The 19847-nt window shown below is 43.7% G+C and overlaps 1 protein-coding gene across 4 annotated transcripts; it reads right to left on the bottom strand.

The window, feature by feature from the left end:
* Positions 1–1299: 1299 nt before the first annotated feature.
* On the bottom strand, positions 1300–19351 carry VIPAS39 (VPS33B interacting protein, apical-basolateral polarity regulator, spe-39 homolog). 4 transcript variants are annotated; one of them, XM_053378371.1, is made up of 20 exons: positions 19249–19351; positions 17493–17585; positions 16335–16431; positions 15499–15642; positions 14927–14965; positions 14327–14391; positions 13219–13275; positions 11972–12064; positions 10889–10922; positions 9906–10008; positions 9508–9535; positions 9047–9120; positions 8314–8389; positions 7159–7293; positions 6276–6317; positions 5854–5943; positions 5286–5372; positions 4751–4840; positions 3388–3492; positions 1300–2051 (listed from the first exon to the last, which is right to left on the bottom strand). In XM_053378371.1, exons 2-20 carry the CDS (start codon positions 17583–17585, stop codon positions 2031–2033), a joined length of 1473 nt encoding a protein of 490 aa, XP_053234346.1. In that variant the 5' UTR covers positions 19249–19351; the 3' UTR covers positions 1300–2030. The 4 variants fall into 4 exon arrangements, with proteins under 4 accessions (XP_053234346.1, XP_053234336.1, XP_053234328.1 ...); XM_053378361.1 differs by having other exon boundaries at positions 19149–19257; XM_053378353.1 differs by lacking the exon at positions 19249–19351 and adding an exon at positions 18739–18760.
* Between the last annotated feature and the right edge of the window lie 496 nt (positions 19352–19847).

The raw sequence follows: 19847 nt of genomic DNA, 5'->3' as shown, positions 1-19847 counted from the left end.
ATTTGCTCCATAGGATGCACACACATTTCCCCTTAATTTTTGGAGGGGAAAAAGTGTGTCCTATAGAGCGAAAAATACGGTACTTCTCAACCTTGGATCCCCAGATGTTCTTGCAATGCAAATTCCATAAACCCTGACCACTGGCCCTGATGGCTAGGAATGATGGGAACTGTAGTCCCACAACACCTGGGGACCCAAGGTCGAGAAAGGCTGCTCTAAAGGAACATCTGAAAATAGTCAGTGTTAAAGCTTGCTTCCAGTGGTTAGATGGGAGTTTGAATCATCTCTCCCACTTCCAAGTTCAACAGCTTACTGCTTTGCATGGCCTGGCAGGAATATGCAAACAGGATGTACAAGGGTGGTAGAGCAGTTCATTTCCATGAAGAAAGTCTCTAGTTAGAGTCCCTGGCTTCTCCAGGTAATGCTAGGAAAGACACTCTGAAACCATGGAGAACTGCTGCCAGTCAAGTGTAGGTAATACTGAGCTATATGGACCACTGGTCTGACTCAGGATAAAGCAGCTTCCAATACATGGGCAAGTGAATTCTTTTGAGTCCAGCGTGAATCAACATCACTATACTGAAATGCCTGTGGCACCATAGAGTTGGAAGAGACCCTGAGGGCAATCTAGTCCAGCCCCTGCAATGCAGGAATCTCAACACCCATCACCTTATCCCGTATGTGCCCACTCGACTGCTTTGATTGGTGGACCAGCACTACAGGTGCCCACATACTCATTCTGCATTTGTAAGAACTTGATCCTTTAATGCGACAGTGCCTATACTTTGGAACTCCCTATTGAGATCAAGCAGGCATCTTCACTGCACTCTTTAGACAATTATGCACACTAGAGGTTATTGCTCGTTTGTTACTATGTTATGCATTTTTTGTGTTCTTAAACCACCCTGTGATCCTTGGATGAAGCGCCGTATACGAATTTAATACATAACAATAATAATAAAACAACACCCAGATGCTTAGAAAGTTGAGGTAATATTAATGTGTTTTAGTATTTAAACTTTTGTATGTTTTGTAGTTGGGTTTTTCTTGATTTTTCTGTTTTATGTTTTGTAGGTTTTTTAAAAAAACAATTGAATGGTTTAATATAAATAAAATAAAAGTATGTATGTATGTCCTCTCACTGAAGAGTCACAGTGGACAAAAATGCTTTAGAGTCCCTAGATAATAATTTCCCATTTTACTTATAATCCCTTGAGGGTACAACCCCAAGATAACCCCAGCTGGCTATTCTACTTTTGCAAGATAAAGAAAAGCAAGAAAATACATTGCAGTCACACAGAGGGAGGCAAAGCTTTATTTACAGGAATGGAAAAAATGAAGGAGAAAGAGGGCAGAAGAGAAAGGGATCCAGGCCTGTGGTACATTTTATGAATTAAGTACCACAGAACAAGTAGTCTTATTAGCCCTTGCTGAGGGAAAATGCAACCATTGTCCAAGAAGCATATTAGTCAGTCTCCAACTAGAATTGGTTTTATGTTCTCCTTGGCCTAAAGGCAAGTGGTTATTATACAATGATCTGGGGAGAAGAACACGGGTGGGGTTAGATCGCCTTGAAGAATCTCTATACAGCCCTTCCTCAGTTAAATAAAAGTCCCAATTATCTTGAGTTTCAATCCTATCAAAGCAGTCACTGTCCCGCACTTTGGACCTGGATAAAATGAAAGGACTGGAAACAATTCCTATAAATAACAATTTCACAGGGAGCCATCCTTCCTGACTCAGATGAACAGATAGTCTGCAAGAAGTGTTTAGGTGCCAGCTTTACTTTTCTCATTTATGCAATCATGTTCTATTCATCATATGGTCAAGTTGAAAAGAGAGTGCTGGATTTCAGCTTTTTAGCTTTGGTTCTGTTGGCTGAACATCTCCTTTGGGTTCTGTCCCAGGATCCAAAAGCAGAGCCAGCTACAATCTGGGCAGTGGATTAAAACCAATGCAGAGCTATGTTTGGCAGCTTGCCTTCATTGTTCCAGTAAAATCAGGCTTCTTCCATGATGAGTGAGCAGCTCTCAATTCTTCCATCGGATTTGCTGAAAGAGAAACAGAATGATATATGGCTAGTTTCAAATATCATCACACCTCCCGGCTGTCTGGACAACAGCCAGTGAACCTACACCTGTCAAAACAGATGGGGAGAGAGGACTCCCTACTCAATTTGTGAGAAAACAATGGGAGTAAAATTATATATTTTAATCTTTTAACCAAAATAGAGATATTAGACTTTACTTTCAGTGCAGCTAAGTGACAATCCAGTAGAAACAGAAGAGCCAAATGAAAGCCAGCAATCTTGGGTTAATGCTTGAAATGGATTAATAAAAAACCCACGTTAGAAGCCCTGTTTCACACAAGCTTAAAGGACATATAGGAAAGCAAACAACAAGCAATTAACTTGCACAAATCATCTCCATTAAGTAGAAGGCAAGTTTTACTGCCATCTGTATCATTAAAGGGGATTAAGTCTTTAAGCTTCCAATTTAGGAGAAGGATTCTGTACACAGAAATCATGTCCTGAATTTTCTTGGTTTCTAGCTGTATACTGTTACAAGTCACGACTACATTGTAAATTGGAAATGAAATTGAATCTGAAAGGTAGAATTGGATTTCTGGAGGCAGCAGGGGGAAAGATGCAAGCTAACAGTTGACTCTCAAAAGCAACTGCCTGGCATGATAAACGAACACAGATACTTGGCTTTTGTTTTGTTTTGCCCCGATATAAAAGTGATACCGCTATCTCACAAGAGTCCCCCTTACAAAAAAAAAAAAAAAAAGTTGGCATGTGGTATGAGTTTGATGATGTCTACCACACATGAGAAAATGAAAGGATAAAGAGCCAACAGTAGGATCACTAAACAGTTATTAACTGCTCTTCCCAACATCACTGCTGCTTGCCCTTATTGTTCAACCCCACTTTCTGCAACTAAATCAAAGCTGGCACCTGGAAAAAAACGGAATGAGAGCAAACCAGGGCAGCCTTTACCTGGGGGCACAAGGGATGCGGTGCACCCGGGCGCCAAATTCTGGGGGGTGGCCACCGCTGAAGCAGCCTAAGCCCTTAACCATGACCCCTGGGTGATTGCAGTTGATGGGTCATTTCTGTTCTCTTTTGCGGAAGAGCTGCAGAATCAACTTATCTGGCGGTGCCCCCTAGTGGTGTCTTTCATTTTTGCATGATCGCAAAAATGGAAAGATGGAGTTATTGTTACCGCTTTTTATGAGTTATGAGCTGCCCCTCTATAAAAAGCTCAACAACCTTGACCTGCCCCCCCCAAAAAAAATGGGGGTGCTGGGCGGATTTTTGCACCCCTGCACTACGTATGCTATAGACGGCTCTGGAGCAAACTGTGTGAATGAGTTGTTCTTTCTTACCGGGTTGCTGAGGATGCTATCAATCTTCTCCTCTGCTGGAGAACCCCGATCAACTTTACATCTGTACGCCATCAACTGGAGACGATCCTTCAAGTCTTTGTAGGTCTAGTTAAAAAGCAAAAGCCAGCTAAGGTACATGGCAGTCCTCTATCTCACAGTGATAGAGCATAGTTGGCCTTCTCAGTGCCTGCACTCTGGTACTCCCTCCCAGGAGACACTGACTTTGGCCTATCATTAATGGCATTCCACCATCAAATGAAGGCATTCCTTTTAGAAGGACAGCTTTTGAAACTTAGGCATCTTAAGCATTTTAACTCTGCTGGAAACTCTTACTAATAGAATTGGGTTTTGGTGGAAGAATGCGGTTTTTACTCCATTGTTCTTAGCCTTGCTGTCATCTTTATCATTTTGCTTTTGTACTATAATGTTCTTTTAATTTTCTGTTGTCTGCTAGCTGCCCTGGACTCTGCTTGAAGAAAGTTGAATAGATATGCTTTAAGTAAATAAGCTGCCTGTGTGGAACCAAATGGTGAAAGGCATGTAAATGTCATCTTGAATTAATTGGTATGAGTTGCTACATATCACATATGCTCATGTGCTTACTTTACAGCCTTAGCTTTTGGCATAATTGGGAGAGGGGAAGCTGTTACCCAGGCCCACTGGTTGCCTGCCAGCTATTCTCTTATCTGAGAGATGGATGAGTGTTGGGAATGGGCCTCTAAGGCAGGGGTAGGTTACATGGACTATTGCTGTCAGCTTATGTAGCTTGTTTTTTGTATAAGTAACACTTAGCATATTAAACCCCCATGGATAAAGCCATGGTGCTTGCTACTTCAGCATCCATGCTGAGGTGAAGCAAGGAAGCCAGCATTGTATTGTTTTATTTGAGTCTTTTGATGTATCTCTCCATAATAAGGCACTAGGACAGATCACTCAGGTGTTCTGGGCATCTTTCTTTGGAATCCCTGCAACTGGGTCCTTAGGGGTATCAGTAAATCTTTCACGATGGTCTATATCTGGATCCTTGGGACAGAGCACTGCCCCAGTGGAAGAATCAGTGCTTTCACTTCAACCTTTTTGGAAAGGAAGCAGTTCTTATCCTCTGGGGAAGAAATGTTGCTCAGGGGTAGAGCAGCTGCCTTGTATAAAACAGTTTCAACGCCTGGCATCTCCAGGCAGGGCTGGGAATGTCCTCTGTCTGAAACCCTGGAGAGCTGCTGCCACTCAGTGTAGACAGCACTGAGATAGATGGACTAATGGTTTGACTCTGTATAAAGGCAGTGTCCTATGTCCAAGGACAGACTTCCCAGAACCGTCAGGAACAAGAGCCGCCTCCTCCCCACCACACACAGCAAGGACTCACATCTATAACAACGTCATGGCACTTGTATTTCATTGCAAGGTTCAACTTAGTCTCAACATCTTCTACCAGGCGCACGTACTCCTGTAAGACCTGCATCAGAAAGACAGGAAGCATCAACAGAGCAGAGCTACCCAAAACTTCTCCATCTCCCAAGTTTATCTGTAAACCACATTTCTCTGCACCTGCCTTCCTCCATCAAAAGGAGTTGCTTTTGCTTAAATTTATTCTTGTTTATATTTCTGGATATAAAAAAAAATTATAATGCAAAAGGCACATGGTCAAGCCAGCAACCCCATGCTCCATATGTCAAACAAAGATAAATTAACTCAAAGATAGATTTGATCGAGAAAACCATCATGGAGTAGGAAAACCAAGCACAGCCAGAGGGGCTTGTCCCTTCCAACATCTTATGCACAACCAAATGAAGATGAATATACTTGTGGCAGACATGAAGAAATTGCAGGGTAGAGTTAGAAGTCTCTAACATCAGAGGCAGGATACTGGTATGCTGAAACAGGGCAAGTCACTCACTTACTTGTACTGGGGCATTGTTCCGTTGCAAGATCTCCACTACCCGATGAAAACCGATGGGCGCTTTCTTTTTAGTGTAGCCCAACCAGTTCTGAAATCACAATACGAAAATCACATTAACATTAGATCTTGTGACAAAAGCAACCCAGAGATTCCAGGATGGGAAATGCAGCATTAAAAACTCTTAACAGCAAGCAAAGGATGTTCAAGACAGCTCCTCCTCTGTCTGCATGCCCCTCCTTATACACTCAAATGGCAAAAGCATCCTTCCTTTGGCTGAGGATGCTGCTCTTTTCCAATGGAGGCTGACTGCAGAATTTATGAACAGCCTCCCACATCTACCACTGTATTCTCAGTCTGTGCCGGATCCTTAAAGGGAAAGAGTGAAAGAGGCCTGAAACAAGCATCTACTGATGAATGAGATGACCTCTAGTGTATTACAGGAGGGCAGGTATCTTAAAGCAGAGGTGAGAAGTATATAGACGGGGATCTATTGGCAGATCCCGGGTGATCTGTGAGCCAATGAAGGCCCATTATTTGACCCAGGCTTTGAGAAAACCACCCTGACTCACCTTGGTGGTGAACAAAGCATCTACATCATGCCAAGCCCGGAGTTTGGCACGAGCAGCCAGGGCTGTCAGCACATACTGTTTGTCTGGGATCTAGAAGGCAGAAACATTGAAATGTTAGAACACGGATTGACAGCAGGTTGGGTTGTGAGCTCCTGGTTGGCACCAATCAATTCTTAAGGTACAACCCAGCAACTAGATGGAGTGCAGCAATATCTGGAAGGCACAATGCCAAACTGAAGTGCTAAAGGCCAGTGCAATGAACTTTGCTATACTGAGCTGCTGCGGCTAGACTTGGTCATCTGTTGTAGGACTTAATTCCTTCACCCAAAGCACACCTTTGCCTTATTTCCACTGCACATTTCTAACAGTGTTGCCCTCTCCTAGAATGCACAAATATTATACCCAGCAGATAGCTCCCTTACCTTGAAGGTTTTCTTCAAGTTTGCTGGACTACTGAATGTTCCCTGGAAAGAAGAGACATGGCAAATTTAACAAAGGAGAGGGGATAGTGATGACCCATCCTAGTTGGTACCTCAACTATTCTGTAATATTCTATTCTATAAATGGCAGGCAATTTACAGAAAACTGGTGATATTCTGATCACCTCTTTCTCACGACCATGTCTGAGTCTTGCACTCTATACTCTCTAAAACCTAGTCTCCTTTAGCTCTGCCACAACAAATCAAGAACTGACTTAAAGTCTATAATGCCAGAAAATTTATTTTAGCATTTTCACATCTAATCCATCTATCCATCTGTTCATCTTTACACACATTTGCAAACACACAAAATAACTATACATAATAATTTACTGAATAATAATAATAATTTACTGAAAGGTACAATGTACCTTTCCTTTCAGTAAATTATTATTTTAAAAACCCAATGCTCACTTAACTTGTTAGCTAACCTCTAGCTAGCCACTCTTCTTCTTCTTTTTTATTATTATTCTTATTATTATTTTGCTACTTTTGGAATATGATGTTCCAAACCTTTAACAACCACTGCATTACTAATGGTGCATTACTTTCTTCCAGTTATAGCTAATATTTATTATAATGGGAACTGGTTGAACCAAGTACATAAGACAGGAAGGAGTCTCCCATACAGTATCCCTATACCCAGCCCAGCTATTCACTCTCTCGGAAATCCTGCAATACTTGAGCAGCATATTGCCAATTTGCAGGCAACAGGCTACTTTGGTTGGCCAGGCCATGTGAGTCAAATCTTGCTCCCCCTTTTCTTCGGCATGGCATGAGGCTTCAGTAACTAATACAGAGGACCCGCCGTTTTTGTTACCCTAACCTCAGTCTCCGTGTAGTGATAGAAGCAGGAGTAGAAAAGCGTGGTGACCAGTGGCATGTTTAGGATGGAGGCCTTTCGAGGGTACTTCCGAAATATCTCCGTCTGCCCAGCTGACTCTAAATGCTTGTCATTTACCTGGGCGGGGGGGGGGGAGACCAGAAAAAAACATGCTGCATGAAAAACAAGGATAATTACAAGGTAATGTAATAGGGCCAAGGATGACCAGTTTTAAATCTCAGCTCAAATCATGAGGCATACTGAGGCAGAAATCCTACAAGCATTTACTCAGAAATAAGGCCCACTACAGGTAGTGGGGCTCACTCCCAGGTAAGTGGACACTGGGCTGCACTCTTAGTCCAGCCACTGTCTTTCAGCTCAAGCTACCTCACAGGGTTGTGCAGGAAGGAAAAGGGAAACTTCTTACATGTCATCCTGAGCACCTTGGAGGAAAGGTGGAATGCAAGTAGTATATTTGTTAAAATTTGTATCCCGCCTTTCCACCAAATGGTGCTCAAGGCAGCTAATGAGAAGATGCAAATTAAAACACATAAATGCAGCAGTAAAGACAGGTAAAACACAACAATAAAATTAATAAACATAGTTAATTTCAGCAAACTGACAACAGCCATACCAGTCACCATATGCCCAAAGCTTGTCTAAAAATGCCTGCCAGTGGAAGGTTATCAGAGACAGAGCCACTGTATGATTTTATCCACTGCATGCTTTTTGTAATCTTTATGTATACCAATTAGAAACTTTGGTGGTGAAGTGGTATAAAAATAGCTGAAATAAAAGAAAAATAATTAAAAGGTCAGGCTTCCAATGGCATATTACTTATTATTAATAAAAGCAGGGGTTTCAGGTTGTTTCTTTAAAGCAAGAATAGTAATCTTTTACAGCCAAGTCTTATAAATCAGTGCAGGGCTTCAGGATGACCTGAAGGCTAAACAGTCTCTCAGCATCTATCATGATGGACTGGCTACGGCAAGGAAGCCATCCTACATCCCAGATGTGACTTGCTTGATTAAGCCAAGCCCCATGTAATTTCCCCCCTTTCAATCCAAGTAGGAAGCTTTGGTGTTACAACAAACAGATCAGGGTCAGGAGGGAGAATTCCCAGGCACATGTGCCCAAAGGCGGAGCAAGAGACCTTACCTCAATGATGATCTGCCTCTCCAGAAGCGTATAATGGTCTTGAACATGAGCAGCATCTTCCAATGAAAATGGCAACCTAAATTGGAGAAGAGTTTCTCTTCAGTTTTGGATTTCTCCTTTTATATATAGAAGGTTTGCTGATTTTGTCCATCCTTAGTTCCAATTGGGTTGTTGTGCATGACAATGTTGAAGCGTATATTATGAACTACGTTGGTGGTTATTTTTGGAGCTCCCTGCCCACCCTAAAAATGAGCTGCTTTCAATTTCTGGCCTACTGGAAAATGCCAGGGATTGGCCCTAAGATCTTTAACAGGGTTGGGGGACCTCTGGCCCTCCCAATGTTGCAGGACAACAGCTCCCATCATCCTTGACCACTGGTCCTATTGACTGGGGCTGATGGAAGTTAAAGAGTCCAACAACAACAACTGGAAGCCACAGGCTCCCCAACCCTAATTCAGCCTGTCCTGAACCTACCACTGTTCAGCTTCACTGGATGATCCTGGGTTCTAGGACTAGGAGAGAGGGAGAAAAATGCCTCTCTATTCATTTCTCCACATCTAACGTAATGTTAGGGACTGCTCTCATGTCCCCTCACAATTTTTCTGAATTTTAAAGCTTTTTCTTCCTGGTTTGCGGGAACAGTAAGGCCATTCTGCTTACTGGCAATCACCTCACATCTAGGGCTCAAACTGATTTCATCCTATAAAAACTAATGTCTGCCTAACCTACTTACCCAACGCAACCTTTCAGAAACTCCTTTCGTTTCTCCACATCCTGGATCATCAGGTGCTCACGGTACTGTGTCAACTGGAGAAGGTAGGAACAGACACACACGGCAGGCTCAAGAAGGGTTGACTTAAACTAGTGGGATGTGCAGAGTAAATATATACTGAATGGATGCAGAGGTGGCCTGTCCCGTTTTGCCAACTGAGGTGCAATGGGAAGGTGTTGCCGCCTCCCTGCAGCTAAAGCCTCGCTTCCTGGGGTTATGTGGCTGTGGCTTCTGGCAAGATCCCACCAGAAGCCATCCTGCAACCCTGGCGGCAGCAGGAATGCTTGTGGGGGTGCCACCCCATGGGATTCTGCCACCTGAGGCAGCTGCTTCAGTGTGCTGGGGCCGGCCCTGAGTAGATGTCTCAGGACATCTTTGTTTCCTACAAATAAGAAGTGAGCCAGGGCATGATGGATACTCACTGCAACCTCCTCTGTCCTGTCCAGGAACCTGCAGAGGAAAAACAAGCATCAGTCCTGCTAAGCACTAAGGATGGGCAAATCTCTCCATTTCAGTTTCTCATTCTTCCATTCTTAAAATTCAGTTCCCCAGATTTCCACATTAGTTTGTGATTCTTTTTTAAGTCCTCATGAAAATTCATCAGCATTTGACTGTGAATTTCTGCTAATATACAAATTTTCTATTTTTGCCCAAAAATACACATTATCGCAAAACAACTGAATATAATGCATCATTGTATCTTATTTTCACTGATATAAGAGTTTTTATGTACATTTGTCTCTAGCATATGCATTTTTATACATATTACTTGGCAGGAAAACTGCCCTGCAAAACAAGAATTGCTCCAGTGGAATCTTACCTCAGCAGGTCCAGGAGAAGTTTTTGGTCCCCCGTTTCCTTGAGAAAGTGTATTAAATGGCACAAGGCCACCTGCCGCAGCTCCAGCTCTCTGAACAGGATTTCTGGATGAACAGACAAGAAGTGAATCATTCTCATTCGCATCAGCTACTAGCAGGAAGATGGCACAGCGTTTCTTTTATCTTAATAGATTTCATTTCCAATAATAAAGATGGCTAATGGTCTGGGATGCACACAATTGTCATCATATGGTTTGTCAGAACAGGTGAAAGCCTAAACTGGGGCCATCTTGGATTAATCAAGTTATTGATTTTGGGCACTGAATCCAAATGTCAGTGCTAATCGGTCACCTGAGGAAGCTTTTGTCAACTCAATGGCTGACTTGGATCCCAAATGTCTGTGTCAAGGCACCATTTCCATGGTGAATAAATTGCATTTTCCTACCATCCAAAAGGCAAAATATTGCCACAGAGGAAGTGCAGCTCCTTCTCCATCCGTCACTCCCTCCCAATACGTCAGCTGCAATAATGCTGTCTAGAACAGGCTTCCTCATCCTTGGCCCTCCAGATGTTTTGAGACTACAATTCCCATCATCCCTGACCACTGGTCCTGCTATCTAGAGATCATGGGAGTTGTAGGCCAAAAACATCTGGAGGCCGAGGCTGAGGAAGCCTGGTCTAGAATGTGATGCACAAATGGTACTCATCAGATCTCTGATGATGAGTGACAACATTCCTCATCCCCCAATCTCTCCATGCTTAGCAAAGTGCAGCTATAGTCAACCTCTGCAGCAAGGCTGTTCCCCTCCCACTCCAAGCAAAGCTATCCCCTTCTAGTTGTTGGCACTAAAATTATGATGAACACAAATGCTGTGATAAGGAGGCAAAAAAAAAAAAAAAAGTAGTAATCTTAATGGTCTGGAAAGGCAGCCAATCTGCCCTGGCTCCCTGGCACTGGGTCTAGCCACCTCTCAGGCACACATACCTTTCTTCAAGGTTCTCTTCAGAAATATTAGGATCTGAAAGAAAATGGACAACAAGGTGCTTATTTTCTGCCACAATCCTGAGGCATAACTGGAAATGGTTGCTTAGGAAGCAGATGCAACAGCTGGAAGTCTCTCTGGTTCTGGCCGTACTTTATACTAATCTGCTTTATATTTAAGTAGTAGGGTAGTTGCCTCTGGGGAAATGGAGCACGAGATAGGTGTCAATGAAATATGCCCTTCATTCTAATGGTGTCAGGAAAACAACTTTACAAAGACTGACAAACTTACAAATAAAAAATAGTTTCTAGGCATGTAACAAAGATTTGGCACTTTTAGGAAATGCTACAATATCTCAGGTAGGTTTTTGTGGACGATGGTTAGATCAAGTGAGATTTACTAAAATTCACATTTTATTACAGTCACAGTGCAGTTCATATAACCATCAAATTCTAGAGTTGGAAGGGACCCAGGGGGTGACCTACTCCTGCAATGCAGGAATTCAAATAGTTAGAGTCACAAAAAATATGTTTTGATTTGTGGTATCTGCCCAGAACTGGAGAGAAACTGATTTCATATGGATGGTAAAGCCAGTGGCCTACAAAACCCAGGAGAATCAACTAGCCAGGCAGAAGTTCTCAAAGGTGTCAGGAAATAATCTTTCCCATCTCATTAACCTAACTGGGAGGTCACTTATAGTGGAACCTTGTATATGAAAAAGCACACTTGCGTTTTTCTGCTGCAATAGAAACCTAAACATTTACATGGCATCTGGACCTTGGGACATTTCAGGGAAAATATTCAAAGAGCTTCATAAGGTTCATTTATACCTCATATCCTTGGAGGCAAGGGAAGTTGAGGAAATGCCTTGTCTCCTAAAATGCAACCTAATATTTCCAATCAACGAAACCAGTATCTAAAACTCAATTCTAGTGAATTAGAACCCATATATGAAAACTTATTGTAAAACACCCCACATTCAGATGCAAATGGCCACAGAACCAGAAGTTAATGGGATCATATTAGGCTGTAGCCATGTATCCCCCATTCTGTTCTGCCCTACATTGTAAGATCACAGCACTTACGGCTGTAATGACATTCCCATCATGCACTGCAACAGCTTCATCCAGTAGCTGCAGCTTGTCCTGTAGGGAGTGAAACCTCTCCAGTGAGCAGATCTAGAACGGAATAACAAGAATGGAAGGATTAGAGAGGAACCTGGATTATCTGAGTGGAGGCCTGCTTCACACAGGGAGCTACACAGGTGGCTCATTATAAAACTCCTAAGAAGTGGAGCTGCACTTGGTTATCATTTGTATGTGTCATTTGTTCTCCATGCGGTTCAGGAGCCAAGACACACCAATGGAAGCCTTTGTTGCCAGAGTGGCAGTCTTGGCACAATTAAAATTATTCTGAGCCACCAAGACAGACAGCTTATCATGTGCTTCTCCGTCCATGAATTTGCAATGTGAGCAGTCACACACTGGGATGTAGTCCTTATTGGGGATTTGTACAACAGGAATCCTCTTTCAGAAAAATAATTTTGGTCATTCTATCCCAACTGCAGGCCTTAGATCACTACGCAAAATCTTTGTTAGGAACCCACTGTCTAAATCAGGGCTTGTCAACCTGGTCCCTACTGCCCACTAGTGGGTGTTTCAGGATTCTAGGTGGGCTGTAGGGGGTTCTATAACACAAGCTGAATCCTCCTTCCATTGAGCACTGGTGGGCGGTAAGGAAATTTAACCATCAAGAAAGATGCATTAGTGGGCAGTAGGTATAAAAAGATTGACTACCCCTGGTCTAAATCTACAGAGCTGATAAACTAAGCAGAAACTGATGAGCTGATGAGAATTCACTTTCTAAAGGTTACAGAAAGGTTTCCTAAACACAGATGTTGTGTGGCATATCAGCTCATCGCTAGTTCTCAAGCAGCCAGGAGCAGCTTGTGTATTACCTCTATATTCACCAAAAATACCTTATTTCCCCTTTGATCTACCAACAGAAAGCATAAAGAGCCCTGCACCAGATCTATGGATGCTTTCTCGGGATACCTGCTCCAAAGCTGTCAGTGAAATAACATATTATTCCTTGCCATTTTGGACATGCTTCAATTGTGGAGCAGAGTCTGCTACCTCTGCTATAATCCCCTGGCATTCCTGACATTTGCAGGACCTCAACTCCTCCTTTTCAGACAGAGAACTATGAAAAGCCACCAACAGCCGCTTCTCCAGCGTTGACATGCATGAGCAGAAGAAATGGATATGCATGGGAGGCACCACCCAAAAATTCAAAGGCTGGCCCTTTCAGAAGCAGGGAAGAAGAGTCTCACCTTGCCTCTCTGCAGCCGTCTTACTGTGTCTTTAGGGCTCCAGTCACTGCTGTAATCCTGAAATGTAACAAAACAAAACCATGATGCCTTTAACACTCAAAATATTTTGAGAAGCGCAGATTCGGACAAACTCCTTCGTCTTATAGGTATGATTAAGATACCCCAACAGTGGGGTGCGAGAAGTAACATTGCTTGCATCCCATCAAATGACTCATAGGAGAGTCATTTGCGACTAGTATTGCACGCAAAAGCACCCAAGACAGGTCTGGAACACAGCACAATAAAAGCAGCCACAGCCTGTGAAGACAGCTTTGTGGGAGGGATGACATATTTAAGATGTTCTGCAAGTAAAGGACTGCAAGCCTGCGGGGGGTGCATATGGTCTGCCACGCATTAGGATTGGCTTAAAATTGAATGTGTATCATGCCAGATTTTGCCACTGGTCACTGACAGTGAAAGAAAGTTGAAGAGCTGCATGGTCCCTGGGTATGGTCTGAAGGCCCCATGAGGCTACCACCCTGCAGAAGCGAAGTAGGTTTGGGTCTGATCAGTGCAGAGACTGCCTGGAAACCACATGTAAGCCACCCTGGGTTCCAGGCTGGATGAAAGGCAGAATATAAATGTAAAAAAATAAAGGTTGATGCCCACTACACATTAGCCGTCCCTGATGCCAACATGTTCAGTGAGATTTGCTATCCATTATTTAAATGGACAAAATTAATACACTGTTATGATGGCAGTTTCCAGAAAAGGGACAACACAGGAGCATGGTTCCCCACTTTCCTTTTCCACCCACTAGAGAGAATTTCCTTGCTTATTAAAGGCAAAGAACTTCTAAGACAGCAATTCTGTGAACAAGTACCTGGGGGCAAGTCCCACTTGAACAAAATGGAACATGCACAGGATTGTGCTGTAAACCTCCTGACATCATCCAAGTATGTTCAATGAGGCTTACACTCAAATAAGCATGCACAGCATCACAGCCCTAGTCTCTGTGGAGTGAGCATCCAGAAGACAGCCCTTGGGCGAAGAAGAGGAGTGTTTGCAGCTTCAAACCCTTTCGCCCCTTAATGCTGTCCTGAATCTAGGCTCCCAAAAATATACCTACCTTGTAGTCTGCTTTTGGTCTGCGCAGTTCTGGGGCATAACTTTTAAATCCTGTGTCTGTAAGAGCTGAAGAGAGAACGACAGCATTTTTTTAATAAAAAAACCCACACAATTTAGAGCCCTCCTTTCCATGTCATTTTGGTCCACCAAGTAGCTCAAAAACACTGCATTTGAAACAGAAGCACCATCAAAATTATGAAGTCACAATAAAACAGCATCAGTTACAACCAGAAGTTGTAAAAACATTAGAAAGAAAATCCTGCATGACTAAACCGCAACAAACACAACTTATCACCTTCTTTCTAAAAGCCAAAAAGGAGCAAGGAGTGCCAGCTTCAAGGGTAAAGTTATATAATGATCTCTGATGCTACTCTCTGTTAGCTACCTTCCCATATATTCTGTTTGGGAAGTAGGGCTCTGAATAGATATGGAAGTACTGTGGTGGGAAGGGAAAGCCAGAAAGAAGCAGCTTGCAGTACTCAAGGAGAGAGGTGGTCAGAATTTTAGCCAGGGAAATGGAGAAAGTGGAGCCAATTTCCACTGCTGTGCAAGGAGAAGCCAACCATTCAAGCAATCTGGGGACAAAGATCTAGATTCTTACCATCTGAAAGTGACTGAAAGCTCCCATGTTTGTTTCTTCCTGAAAAGAAAGAGCATGTAAGACAGGCTAAGAAAGCTAGATTCATCACCTCACACTGAAAACCCATTACACATCTAGGAATACTGTGTCCAGTTCTGGGAGTCACAATTTAAGAAGGATATTGACAAGCTGGATCATATGCAGAGGAGGGCGACCAAGATTATTAAGGGTCTGGAAACCAAGTCTTATAAGGAATGGTTGAGTTGGGTATGTTTAGCCTGGGATATGGTAGCCATCTTCAAATATCTCAAGGGCTGTCACATGGAAGAAATAGGATAGGACCTGAACCAATGAATTCAAGTTACAAGAAAGGAGATTCCAACTAAATATCAGGAAGAACTTTCTGATGGTAAGAGATGTTCAACAGTGCAATGGACTCCCTCGGCAGCTAGTGATCTCTCCTTCCCTGGATGGTCATCTGTCAGGGATGCTTTAGTTGGGATTCCTGCATTGCAGGGGGCTGGACTAGAAAACTTGCAGGGTACTTTCCAATTCTACAATTCTGTGATTCTAGGTCCCAGTAAAGGTCCTACCTTTGAAAAAGCTGCTCAGTGAGTAAGAAGAGGCTTGCTTGGGAAATGCTCCATACGAAGAAGAGCCTCTTTGCCCACCCAAGTCTCTTCCCTCAGCAGTATTGTTGCTGCTGGAGGCGGTCTCCTTGATTGACCAGGAAATGCCTATGGAGAGAGAAAGAACACAATCTGAATAAATTCTCTAGCAAGCATAAGATGAGGCCTTTAAAATTCTAGAGCAGAGAAGGGTTATTGATTCTGGAATACATGATTTTGGGCCTAGCTCTCATGTTTTGCTTTTCTAAATCATCACCTCATACGAGACATTTAACTCTTAAACTTCCCTTGATATTTAAAAAACTCTCTTTCTTGGAAAACATATGGAAAACAGAGGAAAATGAGAAATATTCAAAGCACAGACTACCTTCATGGGAAATTCTTTGATATGAGGCTCATAGGAATGATGCACTCAGGATTTGGGGTAAGTAGTGAAGAATGAGTGAAGGGAACAAGCCGAGTTTTCACAAAACACACCATGGTTTGGATTCCTCCCCCCCCCCCAATGTACCATCAATCTACTTGTTTTTGAAAGAAGCAGTCATTTTACTCCCTGCATTTGTTTGTCAGAAACAGGGGTAGGGGGAATTCAAGCACGCAATAGGCAAAATAAACAATTGTGGTAATGTATGAAACTATTAGACATTTTTCCTGCTCAACGTTAAGCATACTAAACCTCAGTAGGCCATATTTCCTAGTAGGTGTAGCTCTAATGAGATTTTTCTTGACAGAGGGCAGCAATAATCAAATTCAGATTCAAAGAATGGATGATAGATGCAAAAACATTCTGCTCCACTTACTGCCCACAGGCTCCCCACTCCAGCTAAACTTCTCAAGATCATCGTCGTCATCTACAATATCTCGGAGGCTGTTCACTGTTCGTTTTGACTCCTTCAGCTATGAACAAAACCAAAGTGAAAATGAAGGCAAGCCCTATTCCACCCAGATAGACTGTACACTTTCATGCTAAAGAACCGGTATCCCAAGAACAGATGTATTCTATGTTTGTGCACAAGCTGAATTAATTTATCCATCAAAATTTATATACCACTTACTCAACAAAAGATCTCTAAATAGTTTTATAAATCTAAAATATTCATTTCAATATATAGATAAAAGTGATATAGATACATGCCACCCACAAAAGTCAGACAAATCCTTATGTACCAGATGCAAATTGTGAAAGAACGTTACAAGCCAAGTTCACACCTCATTTAAAATAGTGCATATTTGCCCTGCAGCACTATTACATTGTTTTATTGGGTACCCATTTTTCAACTTTTATAAGAAATTAAAATGGTTTGGCAGGGAATAATTTAGTAGCGGGAAAATAGATTTTTGAAAAAAATGATGTGGCAAGAAAGTACTAAATATATCTGGAGTAAGGACTATTGGAGGCTATGATGTAGGGAAAGATGCTTTTGCATGATACCAAATTTCTGAACCTGCAGATGCAAGCTCACTTTCAAGCACATCTTCACAACCACAAGGGCTAGAAATGTGTTCTGCTAATGAATGAAGAATGAGGTGATCAGGAATCCCAGTTCTGTGCCACATATCTTGTGAAGTGCACACATTCAATCATACATGATGCTTCCTGCTCATATAAATACAGTGCACTCTCCGGATACGAACTTAATTCGTCCCAGGGTCCAGACTTACCCTGAAAAGTCCGTATGCGGAGGCACCGCTTCTGTGAATGCGGCGAAACCCGGAAGTATATACTTCTGGGTTTGCTGCGTCCGTAACTCAAAATTACGTTACCCAAAGGTAACGTAACCCGAGCTACCGCTGTATAGCATTTCCTCAATTTTACTTTCTCAATTCCTTCAATGGAAAGATATCCATCAATAATTTTAAGAAGACTACACTATATGCAGATTTCTGCTTCCCTTAACATTTCAGGCAAGGAGACACTGCATAGTGCATTCTCAGTTTGTTCTGACTAGGAACTGTACCTGAAAGAGCTCATCATCTTCATCATCAAACGTAAATGCTTTACACTTGGAACTGTGCCAGTATTCTTCCTCATCAACCTTTATTCTGTTCATCTGAAAATAAGACTTTTTTCTTTACTGCATATATATTACCTTTGGTTAATTAAGAAATAATCCCTGACCACCTCACTATCCATGACCCATATCTATATGCTTCCAGTTTCCACCCAGAGCACATCACATAATCCATCGTCTACAGCCAAGTCCTACAATACAACTACATTTGTTCAAGCTCCTCAGAAAGAGACCCACACCGTAGGTCTTGTGTTTTGTTTTTTCAAAAATGCATTGATCATCAGGGAATATGCAAAATTCCCTGTAGCAAACAGATAAGGAAAACCAAAGACTGTGAAATGGTGGTACCAGCTCAATTATAGGCTTATTTTTTTAAAGTCTGTTTAAGTTCTCAGTGGCACTTTGCCTAAGAAGTGTCTTGAAAAGTGCTCCTCAGTTTGTGCTGTTAATTTTAAGTAAAGCAAAGCGGATTTACCAGCCATAGAAGTGTGGCCAAAACTGACATCAAGAGTAACCTCAGAGACACTACACTTGTTTTCTTGATGCCGCAGTTTAATAATCCTGAATCAAATATTTGCATACAATAGCTCTAAATTCATGGATGGCTAGAAATCAGTACAGTTTCAAGGTATAGCTGATCTATTTTTACTGGCTCACTCTGAAGCTTATTGTCTTTCACTAAGCAACTGATCGATCTGACCAATATGGCATGTTTAAAAACACACCACTCAAAATGACACAGGAGGCACTCCTACACCTGCTGCCAGAACAAATCTGCAAGCAAATCTGCATTTGTGATATTTGGCCTAAACTTCCCACCACTTAGTGGGAGAGAGAATGGTGAATGGTGCCCATTGCAGCTGGCAAGGCAGAAGACAAGGAGGCCAACAGCAGGTCACGCCAAGATCAGTGTGAGATAGAGCCATCCCATTCTAGTTTCGTCTCCATCCTGCTTTTCCTTGCTCAGTTCTATGAGGAGGAGGAAGCTGACAGGAAGCGCCACTCCCTGGACTGAATATAAGAAGGCAAATAGGCTGGCAGCTGTCTAAGGCTGGACTGATGCTGCTGGGGCACTGCCCCATTGGCACTGGGGATTGGGCCTCCACAGCTGGGGGGGGGGCAGCAGCCCCATCCTCCCCATAAGTTTCCACTGCAACATGACTAAGAAACATGCAAGTCCATTCCACCCAACCTTTCTTTTCATTGCGCCTCCTCCATTACTTGCTTCTCTGCCTATATTAGACTACAATCTCATTAGCGAGCGAGAGAGCGAGAGAGAGAGAGAGAGAGAGAGAGAAGGGTTAGAGAGAGGCGCCTATGCTAGAATGTAAGGCAGCAGCAGGCAACACGGGTGACCAGGGCCGGGCCGGGCCACCCATGAAGCAAGGTGAGGCGACTGCCTCAGGCTGCAGAGTCCCCAGGGGCGGAAGATCCCGATGTCCATCTTCGTGACCTCGTCTAAACAGCAGCAGCCAATGTTGCTGGCGGGGGGTGGGGGTGGGCATGAGATAACCGGCTGGGACCTCTTCTGGCCAAGCCCAAGCGCCAGGAAGAGGCGAGGCAGAAAGCAGGAGCCCGGTGCATCTCCACCCGATGACTTGCCTCAGGACACGGTCTTGCGCCTCCTCGCTCAGAAAGCCCCGCGCCAGAGGAAGCGCCGGAGACCCCGTTCCCGCGACGGAGGGAGAAGACAGCCGCCTACCCTCGGAGAAGCAGGGCCGCCAGGACGGGGAGCCACGACCAGCCGGGCAGGGATCCGATCAGCACCACGCAGGTCCCCCGTCCATGCTCGGCGCTGGGCCCCGCGCCCTTCTGCGGGCCGTGCTCCTCGGCTCCTCAGGCAGGGAAAGAGAAAGGCGGTTGCTTTCGAAAAGCATCACGGGAGAGGTAGTTTTCCAGCTGCTTCCCCAGCCATCGGTTTCGACTACAGAGCGCGGCGCGGCGGCGTTTCTCAGGCCGGCGCTTTACATCCGGAGAGGCTCGTGCTGCGCTTCCCAGGCAGGAAGCCGGGTTTCCCTCAGCGCCGAGCCTTCCTCGCTCTCCTTCCTCCCCCGCTCCGCTTCTGTCACTACGGGTCATGGGCGGAGGCAAAACTGCTCCGTTTACGCGCCGCTTCTTTTGAAAGGGCTGTGCTGCTTCGTTAGGCTTTAGGAGTGAAAGGGCTCCGGCCCAGACAAGGGGCAAGGCGAGGAACCAGAAGCAGGGAGGAGCCACAGAGGTAAGGAAAGGTTAGAGTGGCGCGCAAATGTTAAGCCTAAGCACACAGCCCGGGCATGCATGAGCTTTGGACCGAACGCCGCA

Source organism: Podarcis raffonei, chromosome 1 (genome assembly GCF_027172205.1).
Source record: "Podarcis raffonei isolate rPodRaf1 chromosome 1, rPodRaf1.pri, whole genome shotgun sequence".
In the NCBI taxonomy this organism is placed as follows: Eukaryota; Metazoa; Chordata; class Lepidosauria; order Squamata; family Lacertidae; genus Podarcis; species Podarcis raffonei.
The sequence above is the reverse complement of the archived record's forward strand: the minus strand, read 5'-3'. Positions and strand labels throughout refer to the sequence as shown.